Source organism: Hyperoodon ampullatus (assembly GCF_949752795.1).
Source record: "Hyperoodon ampullatus genome assembly, chromosome: 1".
In the NCBI taxonomy this organism is placed as follows: domain Eukaryota; kingdom Metazoa; phylum Chordata; class Mammalia; order Artiodactyla; family Ziphiidae; genus Hyperoodon; species Hyperoodon ampullatus.
In genome coordinates this window covers 53,023,057-53,038,870 of record NC_136914.1, presented here as the reverse complement: position 1 = coordinate 53,038,870, position 15,814 = coordinate 53,023,057, and the positions used below count along the sequence as shown (strand labels likewise).

Sequence of the window (15,814 nt, the reverse complement as noted above, 5' to 3'; positions counted from 1 at the left end):
GGCATATATATGGGACTGTTGCCAAAGCCGGGTTGCTGGATAATCCTCAGATGTCAGATTTCCGTAAGGCCAACATGTGACTCAAAGCTTGCCACTCAACAGAGAACACTGGGCTGTGCTGGTATTAAGAGGCTGGCTGGAAGCTAGGCTTCCACTGTGCACTAGCCTAGCTCCCTGTCGCTTTCTGTGCGTGGGTGGGTGTGCATGTGTGTGTGTGTGTGTGTGTGAGGGTTTACATTTTTATGCAGTGGGTGTTTAAAGAGCTAAGCACTGAAGCTGGATTTCCACAAACGATCATCACGAGCACTCCAGGCACACCAAACTTCCTCTCTTGGTATTTTTTTTTTCCCTTCATCTTTTTTTGGGGGTCCATCCCAAAGGGGAGAACCCCCAGCATCCAGCCTAAAGGATCGAGATGATTTTCTCTTACCTGTCCCTGTGGGTGCCCTGTCAAGGTTAGAACTGAAGCTATGTGGGACCGGCATATTCTCAAGCACCAATGAGCGGAGCTGAAGGAGTGAAGCAGCAGCAGACACCAAAGGAAGAGGGACTCTGCCCTGTTAACATGAACAGCAGCTTGCAGGTTCACCTGCCCAGAAGCTGGGCTGTGTCCAGTGGCTCACTCCAGGAGAAGTCTGAGCATTCTTTTTTTCTTTTTTATTACTATAGGATGGAGGATGAAGCTGTCCTGGACAGAGGGGCTTCCTTCCTTAAGCATGTGTGTGATGAAGAAGAAGTAGAAGGTGAGCTCGCTGGGTCTGGGGAAGTGTATATGCATATACATATGTCTTTGTAAATAATAGCACTCATGCATTTCATGTATCTTATAATTTTGAAGTTAAAAACCCAAGCCTATCTGTGGAGTTTCATGAATCTCCACATTTTGCTTCAACACAGAGTAATTCTAAGAACTTCCATGGATCATCAGAATTTGAATCAGTGTTGTCCTGCGTGGTTGACAACAACAACTAAAAGGTCTTATTTTGAAGCAGGTGCCTGTGTTAGCTGTGCCTCTCTGTCAGAAATAAATATTTTGCCAGATAATATTAACTACCTTCCAATAACTAATTCAAGGAAGCTGCTAGATTTATATAAATGTATTTGGCAGTATCTTCTAATATTCTTTCTTATAGCCTGCAGGTTAGAAAAACAGATGTTGCAGAGAGAGAATGATACCATTACTACAGGAAACATGGGGCTAAGCTGAGGAGATAAAGAGTGGTACTTATGGATGTGTCTCAGTTAAGAAAAGATGGACAAGCATTTTTTTTTTTTTTTTTTACAGGGAAGCCACTTGGGGCTGAGTTTTCTTTGTGGGAAAGTTTTTAATTACAAATTCAGTTTATTTAATGAATGAATACGTTTATCTATTCAGTTTATCTATACACTTTTGTACTGAGTTTGGGTAGTTTATTTTTTAATATTCAAAAGTCTATTATAATATTCTATTATTATCTTTTTAATATCTATATCTGTAGACACTTTCTTGATGTTGTCACTCTTACTCTTTTTTTTTTTTAACATCTTTATTGGAGTCTAATTGCTTTACAATGGTGTGTTAGTTTCTGAGACAAGCATTTTTTACTTAAAAAATCTCTAGGACCTCTTTTATTAATGTTCTCCAGTGCCAGTTGAAAATCAAATAAGAGTTAAATTTTAGCTGGTGCTATGGTGCTTTCAGTGTGCCTTTTCTTCTCTTGTCTCTTGACTTATCAGTGATGTGGGAATAATACTATTTATTTGATAGTCATAAGGCAGGGCTTAATTAATATTTATTAAAATAATTATGTGAAGGCGTGACAGGTATACAACATTTATAATGACAGTTTTAAAAATAATCAAGGTTCTAGACAGTACTCATAAAGTTAAGTAAGACTTCCTGGTGAACCATGTCCTAAATTCTGCCCTTTAAAATCACCTGAGAAAAGAATTCATATGTATTTTGGAAACTCCAGTCTGATGGGTACCATTTGGTAATTACTTAATGCCTACCAAAGACTTGGACCAGAGGGGTGGTGGAGTTGGGAAAAAGAAGGTGGGTACTGTGTGTTCTGGAGTGATTCGTCAACCAGACTGAACACCAGGTCCCAGGCAAGTGATATTCCTGTGCCACCTGGGATAGTGTGAATAGTGTGGCCATTATGTTTCCTAGGTAAGTTTCTTCTGACCCTGTAGTGCTGGAGTATTGGTTCCCCCAGCCCCCCATCTCCCCACTTCCCACATGTATACTCTTGAGACTGACTAATAAGAATTTGATGCCTACGTTTCTTAGGAAAAAGGAAACCACAATATTTTCTTTCATATTGTTTTATGGGTTCCTTGCACTTTTACAACATGACTGTGGGAAAATGCCAAGTTAGTGAAAGCAAAATAGTAAAACTTTTGTCTGAAGATTCTTGTAACCCATGCTGCTAAGTCTTCATTGTGCTGACTCTGTCACTGTCCCAGTGTCAAAGGGGAGATAAGAATCATAAAGTTATAGCATATGAATATAAGAAATATTGTAGGAATGAGCAAATATCCTATAATTTCAGGACAATTAAAGTAGAAAAATCAGTGAGAAAGCTTGGGGGTGAGATGTGTACTCTCTCTGTGTGTGTGTTCCTTGAGAATAACCTTCTAGCTAAGTTCACAGGAGATGTAAATCACCTCTTGAATTTGTAAGGTCTATAGGATTGACAGCACTCTACTGCAGTAGGATATTGTACATGGGTTTCTTAAGGCTTTGACGAAGAAGTTTTCCCCTTGATTTTCAAGCACAAAATTAAGACAACACTGTATGGGGAGGGTGGGAGGGAGGGAGATGCATGAGGGAAGGGATGTGGGAACAGATGTATATGTATGACTGATTCACTTTGTTATAAAGCAGAAACTAATAAAAAAAAAAAGACAACACTGTAATGAATAGCACACAAATCTGTAGCTGGGTTTCTTTATGGAGAAACAAAAAAGGCAAAAGGTAGAAATATCTGCAAAATTGTCTTTGTGATGACTCAACTTGCCACATGGATTTTGTGTATTTTCCTATTCTGGTAAGACTTCTGTTTTAATGATTATCTTTCACATCAAGTGGAGCTTGGGTTGATTACATTTCTTTCAAAGCATGTTTAGCTAGTTGCCTGTGGTTGAATCCTGAGGCCCTGTAGGATGGTTGCTTATGGCCATTATTTGGTGAACATCCAACAGTATGGGCTCCTTATAGCAGAAGTCATGAAACAGTAATTAGAAACTGTTGTTTCTAATTCAGTGCGCTCCCGGTTGACCCTCCCATTTTCTCACCTGGCTTCATCCATTTTCTCACCTAGCACTTAAATTTTGTAGTAACTCTAGGTGAAAGTGTAAAGAAGTTGAAATGGAGGTGGGCTTGATGGCTTATTCATGGTCCCAGTGGTTGAGAGTGAAGAAACAGATGACTTGACTGTCAAGACTTCTAATCAAGATTTTGATGGGAATGTTTTCCGCAAGGATGTGAGTCTATCTCATTTTTAATTGCATAGAGTGTACTTGAAGGAAAGCAGACTGTTATTTTTGTTATGAAGTAGCTGAGTTTCTGGTACATTTATGGCGGAAGTAAGTGCTCCAGGTTTCAGGATCAGAAATTCAAAGGGCAAGGAGCTGAGGGGCTTCCTTCCTTAAGCATGTGTGTGGTGAAGAAGAAGGAGCTGGAACACCTAACATTTCTGTGATCAAATGTGTTTCCTTTTATCCAAGTATTTATTTGTCTTGCTTCTTGGATAAACATGGTTGAAGTATATTGCAGCACACTTGGCAAAAGTGAACTTAAGATAAAACTGTTTCTTAAAGTAATTTGCACAAATAAGATGCACTCCATTAAATGATTATTAGGGTGACTTCCAGTAACTCTAGTTACTCTGAAATGTTTATGCTTTTAAAATTCTTCTTAAGGTCGCTCAGTTTGGGGTGACTGGATTCAGCTCAGCCTGAAGGCAAGAAGAGTCAGATGCTCCCTGGTAGTTCTTTCTAATGCTGTAGCTCTGAGCAGGGGAGACAGGCTGAGATTTCCAACCATACCCTCAGTTCACCTGGTTCAACTCTACTCTCAGTGGGTGGTGTAACACTTAATCCACATTCTAAAAACTCAATAGAAAACCATCAGCTGCAAAACTCACTAAGAATAGAGTGAGTCAGAAGAGGAGTCATCTTCTGTTTAAATAATGAATTTGTCTATGTGAGATATATATTTAAAGACCTAAAGCTCCTTTTTCACATAATTTGCCTCATGTGCATTTGTGTTAATCGTTTAAAAAGATACTCTTGAGAAAGGAAACCAAGCGTCGAATTTAATCTTTAAAATAAAGAGTGGCTTGTATGTCTGTTCTTTCAGTGGTTACTGTGTTTTGTAAAGCTAACATTTTTGGCATAGAGTGGTTACTGTGGATAAACTCATTTAAAATTTGTAACATTTCAGATATCATATTTGTTTCTGTTCAAAAAGGCTCCCGCCCAGACGTTTCCACAGAATTGGTCTATAGATGACAAATTGACATTACCAGAGTGACCCAGAAATGCCCACTATGAGGAACAAGACTGATTTTTCATTTCAAACACACTTAATGGAAATTGGCAAACTTTGCTGGGTGAACCGGGGTTGAGATAGGAAGAAAGATCCCAGGTAGCTTTTTCTAGAGGAAGAAATTCTATGGATATTTTATCCGTTAAAGTCAGCCAGGATTTTGGATCTGTATGATATAAACAGATTACTTAATATTCTCATATTTTGCAATAGGGGAAAAAGAGCAAACTCCACCTTATCCTTGAGATAAGGCCTTGGCTCTGCAAGGCTAGGTAACTCCCCGGCAAGCGTTGGCAACTCTGACTTCACGAGGAGGGGCCTTTTCTTAACATCAAGCCTACCCAGCAACTCAGGAAGCATGAAGTACAGCAAGACAATATTGGCTGAAATGGGTCTGCATTTCTGAAGTTTGATCGGTACTCTAAATGCCATTATGATATATTGTGGTGGTTTTCCTCTTCCATTGAAAACCAAGTCCAAAAGGAAGTGTGCTCCCATCTGTCCAAATGGAAGAATAATTCTACAAATTCTCATGTCTACTGATGGATATTAAGAGAGAGAGTATGGTTGAAAATGCATGGAATTTACAGGAAGGTTATTTTTAGGGAAATAAAAGTAAAAAAGTTGGACAGGGTCTGGAACAAAGTAGACATTCACTAAATATTTTGTTAAAGGAAAGAATGAATAAATGAATGTGTAAATAAACTAAATGAAGCATATATAGAATTACTTTATATAGTCCTCTAAAATCTTTGTTTAAATTTTTTTAGTTGGAAATTTGGTTCTCTTACTTCTCTTAGTCAAATGAGATGATATAGTCTCTAATGATCCTATGTTTGCTATTAATCCCATTTGATTTTGCAAAGATCATTGATATATTTATATCATTTATTATTGATAAGAAAAAGAAGCCCCTAGAACACCTCCACCTTATTCTTCTTCCTTCCTCTGCTCTGTATTTTGAGGAGAGAGACTAAAATGATGAAATGGTGGCTTTTGTATTTTTGGAGGTCAGGATCTCAACATTTTACAGACATGAAATCATAATGACTTAAACCTATTTTTCACTAGAGGATATTGTGATGATGTATTTATGTGTATTGGAGGAGGTAGTAGTCTAAAGAAAAAGTGGGGCCTGGTGGACATTTGTTAATAATTACAATGGTCAAAAACGTAATTGCCGAGAAGGAGTGAATGAAAACCTATCAGCTGGGAAGGGAGGGGCTGAGTCCAAGCTGGCGCTATTCTGAGCGCAGGATGTAAGTGTCCGGTTGCATTTTGCTGACCTCCTCTCTCCTGTTCACTCTAATTGCTCCAAAACAGTGTGTACAGAGGAAATACTTGGGCAAATATTGCTGAAGGAAAAGCCTTCTTGAAAGAAACAATGTATCCACACGTTGGAGAGCTTGAAGGAAATGCGGTGAGGTGTTTAAGGGTTGATGCTTGGGTTCCCAGAGCAGGTTGTGCCCATGCAGACCTTTCCCAGTGTCCTGCTGCTTTCTCCTTGTGGCCCCAGCTGAAAGCCCGCCAGAGGGCCTAAAGCAGGCAATACTTAGCTCTCTGACACCTCCTGCTGTGTCAGTGATGTTAAATATTTGTATATAGGTTTCTTGGATGATAATTCCATGGGTTTTTGAAACTGGAGTCAGACATCCCTTCCCAGAGTTTTCCAATTGTAGAGAATTCCCTGGTAGTGTAGTATGGGCTAAAGCCCTCTGGAAGCCACTTTCTGTCCTAGGTGACTACATTCTTTTATGGCAAGAGGCATACAAAATTGAACTTGGTACTTGAGTTGTGTTTTACAAGGATTCAGAAATTCTGAAATAATACACTTGGAGCACATTTTGTCTATAGTTGAGTTTATTTTTCAAAGCTTTGTATCTGCTCATATTTTTGAGACATATTATTTCATATTTATTTTTGGGAGTCTCTATCATTTGTGTTATTCATGTGTTATTAAAGCAGAGTGGCTAAGCATTGGTTTGGGAATAAAAGTTTAAAACTTGCTGTATTGCTGAAGCATTGCATAAATGAAGCACGAAACTTAGAGTTTGGATTTTGAATTTCTCAGTTCTGTAAAATGAGAATAATAGAACATGTCATTCACCGTAGAACTGTTTAAATAGTTACCAGAAATAATGTTGCTGCTGTACCTGGCATTAGGCATAGGAGTGCTTTATACTATACCACTGTCTGTCTGTCCTTTTGCTTTCTGATTGATACAGTCTCACCAATAATTTTTTTTTTTTTTGGCACATTGTGGCTTGTGGGATATTAGTTCCCTGACCAGGGTTTGAACCTGGGCCCACAACAGTGAAAGCACAGAGTCCTAACCACTGGACCACCAGGGAATTCCCCTCACCAATAATTTTCCATGATGATTATCATTCCAAAAAATTCGAACTGACCGAAATGATGTTTGTTATTTGCTTAACTCATCTTAGCAAGGCATCTATCTCTTGCCTTCCTAACAACCACGCTTACCTACTGCTTCTTCTATTGGAAAAGGAAAGCTAGAAAGGTCAAGAGAAATTTCCTGAGGCCTGCTGTTTATTTCTCTTTGGACTCATTCTGATTCCCTTTAAGCTCTGGGCGTGAGATCTGATTTCCATGGTTAGACTGCTCCGATAGACATTACCCCTAGTCTGTGGAACTGTCTCGTTTTCCAAGAAGAGACACACTAACTATAATTGCATACAGGGTAAATTACAAATGCATGCCCACTGTCTAATAAAGCCTGCAAAGTTACTTTTTCTGGAAAACAGATTTAAGTGTATGATATTTTCCTACCAATGAGGAAGATTCAAGGGTCTATTATATATGTAATATGTATAAATATGTATATATATATTTTTTCTTTTTTTCCCTTCCTTGCTCTGCAGCATAGGCTAAGGTAATTCTGTCCCCTACTGGCTGTTATGTAATTTAGGTGCCAATTCAATGAGATTATTCAATAGTATAGAAATAATACTAAGTATTCAAACCTGAGCTAAGTATTTCTCCATTTTTATCATTACAAGATTCAGAGTCACTGGGGGAATTGAAAATTGGGACTGATGAGGGACAGTAGAGTAAGAATGGAATAAAACTGAATAAAGCTCAGTTGAGGCTCTCCCATTGCTCTGGTGAGCATACTGGTGGGATTTGGTTTTGTTTTGTTTTGTTTTACTTTTTTGGCTGATAGCATTTAGGGGACTGAGGTGAGAGCCTGCCATGGCAGGAGTTCACAGGAGGTTCCAAATATTGTACCTCTGAAGCTGCTGATTGCCAGGTGGCATGAAGGTGAAGGGAGGGAGGGTGGTGAGTGACATCCATTGAATCAGCAGTAGAGGCGACTTAAATAACTCCCTTCCCTGAATAGCTGCAAAAGCTTTTAAATCTGGTTAATTGTTTTTACCTTTCTATAGAGTTAGAATTACAAGGCAGCTATCCTAAGTGCTATATCTAGCATGTTCACCTTTCTTGATACTGTGTTGACTTTGAAAGGAGAACAGACTTTACTTAAACCTCTCCGGACGTGATTTTACCAACTCTTTTCATGGTGGGATACTCAATAACTTTTACAAGGCCAAAACTTCTGGAAATAAAAATGAGTGTTTGAATTTTAGTAAAACTGGCCAACATATCAGCTTTAGAGGGCCAGAATCTCACATTTATGGATTAGTTAAATCACCACCCTACTCTCCAGTTGATTATTAAATTTTCAACAGGATTCTATCCCTGTTGAAAAATAAAGACAATGTCTTGGATGTTAAATGAAAGCTCACAGTCAAATCCAATGGATATAGGTATTTGGCAAATTCAGTCGGTATCTGGGTTGAGATACTTTTATTCAGTCTGCTGTGAGTTAAAGAACATGGTGGGGAACCAGGAGTCTCAGGACCTATTTCTGTTCTTGGCTCTGCCCCGCCTTACTGGGTAACATGAGGCCAATCATGTTTGTGTGGTTATGTTTCCTTTGTAAAGAGTGCAGTTAATAACCTATCTTCTTATCCACCTGCTGGAGATGCTCTAAGGATTCTTGGCTAACACCAGAAAAATACTTTGATATTTGCAGTAAGCCATTGATGAATTACTTAATATCTGAATCTCAGTTTTTCATACAAAGAAACAGCATTGGTGCTTCCTTATCTCCTAGTTTTGCTAGGGATATAAGTAAACTAATTTGAAATCCCTGGAATGAACCCTGTAAATTTAAGATGTTATCTTCCTTGGTTATATGCCTTGCAGGTGATTTATCTTGGTGCTTAACACTTTCTCACCAGTGCTTGCTGTGACTGCAGAATGCTTTCAGACTAAAGCTGATATCTGGTGATTAACAAATTAGTTGACTAATATCTATGTTAACTCTTCTTATGAACTCTGATGGACAGTGCTTTTATTAACTTTTTCTTTAAGCTTATCAAAATGGTAACCAACAGTTGCAGATATATAAGCTCTAATATGTTGCATTTTTAGGCTCATATGTATCATTGAAAGTGATAATGTATTCCAATTAGGGACATAATTAATGTGCGGTCAAATAAACCAGTCATTAACTAAGGACACAAGGTTGTTTGATGTGATAATTTAGAGAGTGTATCATGTAGGTGGGTGAGTTTACGTGGGAAACCAAGGTATGTATCTCCCATAGAGTGACATTAAGTTGAGACCTAAAGGGTGAAGAGGGTTAGCTAGGTCAGGAATAAGGGAAGCCTCCCAGGCAGGGTGTGTGAAGGCCCAGTGGTGAGAAAGAGGTAGGCCTGTTTGAGAAGTGAAAATAAAGCCCATGTGGCTAGACTACATGAATAGGGAGAGAGTGGCCTGAAGCGGATGGAACCCAGATAATTCATGGCCTTTTATACTATGCTAAAGATTTAGGATTTTATTGAGGGTGCACTGGGGAGCCACTGCAGAGGGTTGTAAGCAGGGAAGTGACAAGACAAAATTTGCATTTTAAAAAAGATCTCTTTGGCTCATGGGTGGAGAGAGCATCCCAACAGGGCAAAGATAAAAGTGGAGACACTGTTGCTAAGATTCAGCTGAGAGATGATATTGGGTTAGAGTAGAGGGACAAAAAGATGGGTTGAATTGCCAGGACTTGCTGATGGACAGATGGGTGGGTGGGGGTGATTGCTTCTGGATTTGTGCTATGAGCAATTTGGGAGACTTATGTGCCATTTGTACAATGGGGAACACTGGAGGAATAGTAGTGGAGGATGGCAGGCATTCAGCTTTTTGAGTCTGAGAGCCCTGTGAGACATCCAAGTAGAACTCTAAAGCAGGCACTTGGCTACACAACTGGAGCTAAAAAGAAAGGGCAGGGATGGAGATGTAAGTTTTGGAATCCCAGGGAGATAGCTAGCATTTCAAGCCATAGGAATGGATGACATTACCAAGGGGAGAGAATAGAGTGAGAAGAGGACTGGGTTGGGCTCTGCTCTGCCAACCTTTGGAGACTGAGAAGGAGCAATCATAGAAGCTGGAGGGTAACCAAGAAAAGGGTGTGTCTGAGACCAAGAGAAGAGCATTTTCAGCAAGGAGCCAGTGACCGACAGTGCTGAGTGTGCTGCCTGGAGTCAAGTAGATGAGGAGCCAAAAGTAACCAGTGGCTTTGGCAGAAAAAAGGGCTTGGTGGCTTTTGTTAGCAATCTGGGTGGCATGGTTAGGAAAGAGTCAAATCGGAGTAGACTGAAGAGTGTGCAAAGAGAAAGCTATCTTCATAAGAAGTGGCGAAGGGACCTGGAGAAATAGTAGAAAACTTTTGGCCTTTCCCCTGTGTTCTCCATTACACTTAACCAATTTGAATACTTAGGATTCTTATAGAATTTTTAGAGCTAGAAAGGATTTTAGAGAAAATGTAGCTCAATGTTCTCACCTTACACATGGAGAGGTGAGCCTTGGAGAAGGTAAAGTGATTTGCTTGCAGTAACGCTGATAGTAATTGGGCATAACTAGGACAAGGACGCAAGCTTCTTGACTTTCCCAGGGCAGTGCTCATTCCAAAAAGGTGTGCTTGAAGTCTGGTTCCTCTGGAGCGGGAAAGGAATTTAGAAAAGGAGATGGATGAGAGCTTAAAGAAGCGCTTGGAAGAATAGGGGGTAGAAAGAACTAACTGGAGAAGAATAAAAGGTGTTGGGAGAGCTTATGAAAAGGTGAGAGAGAAAGAAGACAGAAGCCTGGCTGGCCTCATTGTTTGCATGACCGCAGATGCTCGTGGGAGGACAGATGTCAGAGCCAGAACGTCTTCATGTTCTGGGGCCGTTTATGGTATAAGGGTTGTAGATTTAAACTTGTCATTCTCTGGTTATAAGACAGAAACATTTTCAAGAATTCCTGAGCCCTTTTTGTCTTCTAGGTAGTTGCTAACTTGAAAGGCCTAATCGATGACCTTTTCCCTCCTTGGCTGTATTTTGCAGACAATGGAAAATGGGGGGTAGTGTGGGGGACTGGTACCATGGTAGTAGGAAAGTAGGAAAGGAAACCTTATATAACCAGGAGCACCAAGAGTCCCGGCCTCTATGTCATTAATTTTTTGGCTTTAGTTGGTTCACTGGTACATGAAGAGGTTTAATCAGGTGATCTTTAAGGTCATTTCAACTCTAAAAGTATGATTATGAGCTACAGTGTCAGTGAATGTTGTCCTCTTTTCTGGGTGCATGTGGAAAACCATAGTCATGAAGATTCTGGGATTGGGCTTAACTAGGCTCGTTTAAGTCTCTCGAAGCACTTTCCCTAGTTCTTGGTCATTGTTCTAGCCCCATGGCATTATCCACATCTCATTTACCTATATACAGGTATGTGAGAGGAAGGAATTATGTGAACTAATATTAGTGATACCTGGTTAGCCGTGAGTGCATTGACTATACGGTGGATTATCTGTCTATAGCGACTAAAGACCACTCTTCCTATTGCCCAGCCAGGGCTTAGGCCAGTGCTAAAAGGGAAGCCAGAATAGAGTCAGAGATGAACAATGCGGTTAGAATGAGAGTGTGAATGTGCGCATTTATGTGTCTGTCTGAGCTGCCTCTCTGGCTGCAATTGCAAATCCGGTTATCAATGACCATTGGATTAGCCATTGTTTTCTCTCTTCCAGTCCCACTTGCCATTCAGTTGTGCAAATGGTGACCACAAGAGAGATAATGGAAACTGTCAGTTCTCTGTGTTTGGCTCACAGGTGGATTTTGTCTGACTGCATGTGTACTGCACATTAAAATGCTCCAGCTCTTTCGGGGTTCTGGGATGTCAGGATGAGTCAAGGGTTCATCTCTTCCTATTGGGTGGCTCCTCTTCGCTCTTAGCCCTCCCCTGCCTGGCTCTGGCCTTCCCAGGCCTTTTGGCTCCACTCTCCTCTGTGCTGTCAAGTAAAAGGACAACAGACCTGAGCCCTGGAGGTTGGCACTCACAGCATGAAAGCTCTGGGGGAGACCCTCCCAGAGCAGGGTGGAAATGTCACGGCATTTGTTCCTGGGCCGGGTGAGGGAAGATTGAGGTTATGGAAGGTATTGCCTCTGCTGCACAGTTAAGCTCTGCATAATGACTAAAAAACAGCTGAGGGACGAGTTAGACTTGATCTAAAGTTGGCTATTTTGTCCTGCGCAGAGTGAGTGTTCCGGAGTGCCTTAGCTGGAGAACAGAGAGTGTTCACAAGTTATTATCTGGGCTCAAGGGGTGTGGGAAGGAGGAGAAATAGTACTTTGTTTCTTCCCCTTTGGAAATAGGAGGGAGATATAAGAACAACACTTACCTTTGTGCACCAGACACATTGGAAAAGACACTTTATTGACACTGTTGGATTCGGATTGTCCATAAAAATGCCTAACTCTCTATCTCCATACATAGAGATTATGTATATATATAATAGAACATAATATAATATATATAAATCTCAATATAAATGTATAGCTGTAGGTATAAATATAGGTAGTTTATATCTACAGATATGAAGATAAAAGAGGTTTTGCTAGAGCAAAGTTAAAATTACTTTGGAGAAGCAGCTTTTTAGAGATTGTGAAGCACTTCAGGAGCTGCAGTTTATAAATGATAAGGTGATTTTTAGTCCTGTTTATTCATCAAGGTAGGTTCCTGTAGTGCCTTCAAGTGGTTGTTCTGGCCTAGATATCTTCAAACAATGAATGATCACTGAGTATAATAAGGTTGCATTTCTTTAAAAAAATACTCACTAATTCAGACTTCACACAGTGCTGGTTAGTTTAGCTTCTGTTATCAGCTATTAGTAATGGAAGCTGTATTGGAAACTTAACTTCAGTGTGTGGTCATAGGGTCCTCACCTTTACCTAAACACTGTGATTAGGACTGTTTTGCTAAAAATGAGCACTTATAAGGCAGGTGCAGAAGTTTCCTGAGCTTTAGCTTGTCCTTTAGGACGAGAATTGAGCTAAGTCACCATAAGCTCATCTCCTGTTTGAGACCTTTTCCTCGTGCTGTTTGTTCTTGCCTAGAGATTGTTATCATCATCATGATTATCAGCATCAAATATTAAATATTAAAAGTACTGTGCCTAGTAAACACTAGGTAACAAGCTAAGATTTCTTATCAGTCTTGCTTGGGGGAACCCCAAGTTGCCTTAAGGATTTCCGGGAGGCTTTCAGTGAACAAAATTCCCATGCAGTTCAGTGGGAAGAAAAGTATTTCCCTGTTTTTCATCACTTTTCCTATTTATTTACTTTCATGCCTGCTCCTAAGTGTAATTGGTAGCATTAATAATAAAATAGATTACTAATCAGCATTCAAAATGGTCTATAAATAAATGACATATGTAGCATGCAATTACCTATTAATAAACACATGCATTTTAATTTTTTTTCTATGTGAAAAGTTGCCCCTATCCAAAATACAGAAATAAAAATCATCCATTGTCCTGAGTAGTGGTGTCAGTTTGAAGTGTGGACCCTCATGCAAACATCTAACCAAGGGCTGACTTACCCTCTGTTAACTGCAAAATTACATCATGCCTTTCAAAGTGAGTTTTCTTTTCATGAACTGGTATATATGCTCAAGTAAATTAGCAGTGTTGCTTTGATTATTTATTAATAGATCTGGTTATGGACACTCTTATGGGCTTGTGAGTAATACACTAGCAAGTTATTTATTAAAATATTTAGGATTAGACATACTGATCTATTTCTTATTATATAAAGTGCCAAACACACAACGTCTGTGGCATCTGGACTTGACACTGTGATTCTGTTTAAGGTTTCTTATGCATGTACTTCTAAAAAACCTTCACGATTCGTTTTGGTCCAAGAAGTAAAGTCTTCACAACATCTTTTTAATAATCTATCACTCATCCAGGGTCTTTGCCTCCCCTTCCAACAGTGTTCTTTTCATAATTAAAAAGAAATAATACATATCTCTTAAATTTGCCTCCCTCCCCTTTATCCCCCTTGGCAATAGCTACAACATGTTTAAGGCATCTTGGCATAAGACCAGGTTACTTTATTTTTTAAATTATTATTATTTTTTCTTCTTCTCTTTTTTTTTTTAACATCTTTATTGGAGTATAATTGCTTTACAATGGTGTGTTAGTTTCTGCTTTATAACAAAGTGAATCAGCTATACATATACACATATCCTCATATCTCTTCCCTCTTGCGTCTCCCTCCCTCCCACCCTCCCTATCCCACCCCTCTAGGTGGTCACAAAGCACCGAGCTGATCTCCCTGTGCTATGCGAGCTGATCTCCCTGTGCTATGCGGCTGCTTCCCACTAGCTGTCTATTTTATGTTTGGTAGTGTATATATGTCCATGCCAGTCTCTCACTTTGTCCCAGCTTACCCTTCCCCCTCCCCGTGTCCTCAAGTCCATTCTCTAGTAGGTCTGTGTCTTTATTTCATGACCATTTTTTTTTTTAGATTCCATATATATGTATCAGCGTACGGTATTTGTTTTTCTTTTTTACTTCACTCTGTATGACAGACTCTAGATCCATCCACCTCACTACAAATAACTCAATTTCGTTTCTTTTTATAAGACCAGGTTACTTTAGATAAGCCAAAGAAGGCAGTATTTAATTTATATTTGGGGAATATTGCTGATTAGCTCTGAAAGAATGATGTAAAGTGCCAAGTGTCGTGGAATCTTTGCTCTGAACTGGAGAGAACAGAAATTCCATTGATTATATAAAGAGCAACAATGTGGATAAAAATCAAATTGGGAACATCCCTCAGTATTAGAGAAGTTCTGTAGGAGGCTGGGGGTGGCTGTGAGGGAAGGTAGATTTCTGGGCAGAGATTTAGGCCTATAGATTTAGCTGTAGCTAAAGGATCACCAGAGGACAAGTAGAATCTCTGCCTAGAAATCTACCTTCCCTCACAGCCACCCCCAACCATCCCCAGCTTCTACCCCCAGTACTGACATCTCAGGTCTTAAAAAATATTTACATACTGCTTTATTCCAAAAAGGTTTCATGTGAAGGGAAAATAACAGGTAAAAAGTTGGAATAGCAAGGTTCATGTTTAAAATTCACCTCATGAAACTCTGTGTACCTACTACCGGTTGGCCCGAGATTTGTCTCTTCTATTTCTAGCAGTCAACATGAGGAAGGAGACACAGTCAATTATAAGGTAGTGTAAATATAGTGTACATTACAAAAAAACAACCCTAAAAACAAACAAAGCACAACCAAAGCAGTAATAAAGCACTCACTATTCTTTTTTTTTTTTTTTTTTTTTTGCGGTACGCGGGCCTCTCACTGTTGTGGCCTCTCCCGTTGCGGAGCACAGGCTCCGGACGCGCAGGCTCAGCAGCCATGGCTCACGGGCCCAGCCGCTCCGTGGCATGTGGGATCTTCCCGGACCGGGGCACGAACCCGTGTCCCCTGCATCGGCAGGCGGACTCTCAACTACTGCGCCACCAGGGAAGCCCAAGCACTCACTATTCTTGATGTTGAGACCTGAGAGATATTTCTCCTGTGGGATTTTATGGGTTAGTTGGTGACAATATCCTTGACTTCCCTGAACCTTGGTTTCTTTGCCTGTACAATGGGGATAATGACAGTATTTAATTCTTGCAGTTGTGAGGATCGCATGAGGTAATAGAAGTAGGAGACCTAGCCAGAACCTGGCATATTTGTAAGAATTCCATAAATGGCTGCTATCATCTGTATGTATATAAACACAGCACCATGTTTCCTAAAGGAGCTAATGATCTATCCTGCATAGAGAGGCATATGTTGTTAACCACTCAGTCCACTGCAGAAATTTTAGTTTGGCTCATTTGATAGGTCTAATTCTATAAAGTCCTAAATCATCATTGGTAGGGAAGTGGGTATCTGTGAAA

The 15,814-nt window shown here is 39.9% G+C and overlaps 1 protein-coding gene across 4 annotated transcripts in view; it reads left to right on the top strand.

Annotated features, from left to right (window-relative positions):
• Nucleotides 1-242: 242 nt before the first annotated feature.
• Nucleotides 243-15,814, top strand: part of SLC4A4 (solute carrier family 4 member 4) — a gene marked incomplete at both ends in the record, with an annotated part of 298,688 nt that continues 283,116 nt past the window's right edge. Inside the window, 2 exons of one of the 4 annotated variants that reach the window (XM_079717224.1) lie at nucleotides 243-334; nucleotides 670-743. In XM_079717224.1, the coding sequence (XP_079573350.1) occupies nucleotides 243-334; nucleotides 670-743 (166 nt within the window). Of the gene's footprint in view, nucleotides 335-565; nucleotides 744-15,814 lie in introns of those variants that run through there. The other 3 variants (XM_079717222.1, XM_079717223.1, XM_079717221.1) reach the window with 3 other exon arrangements.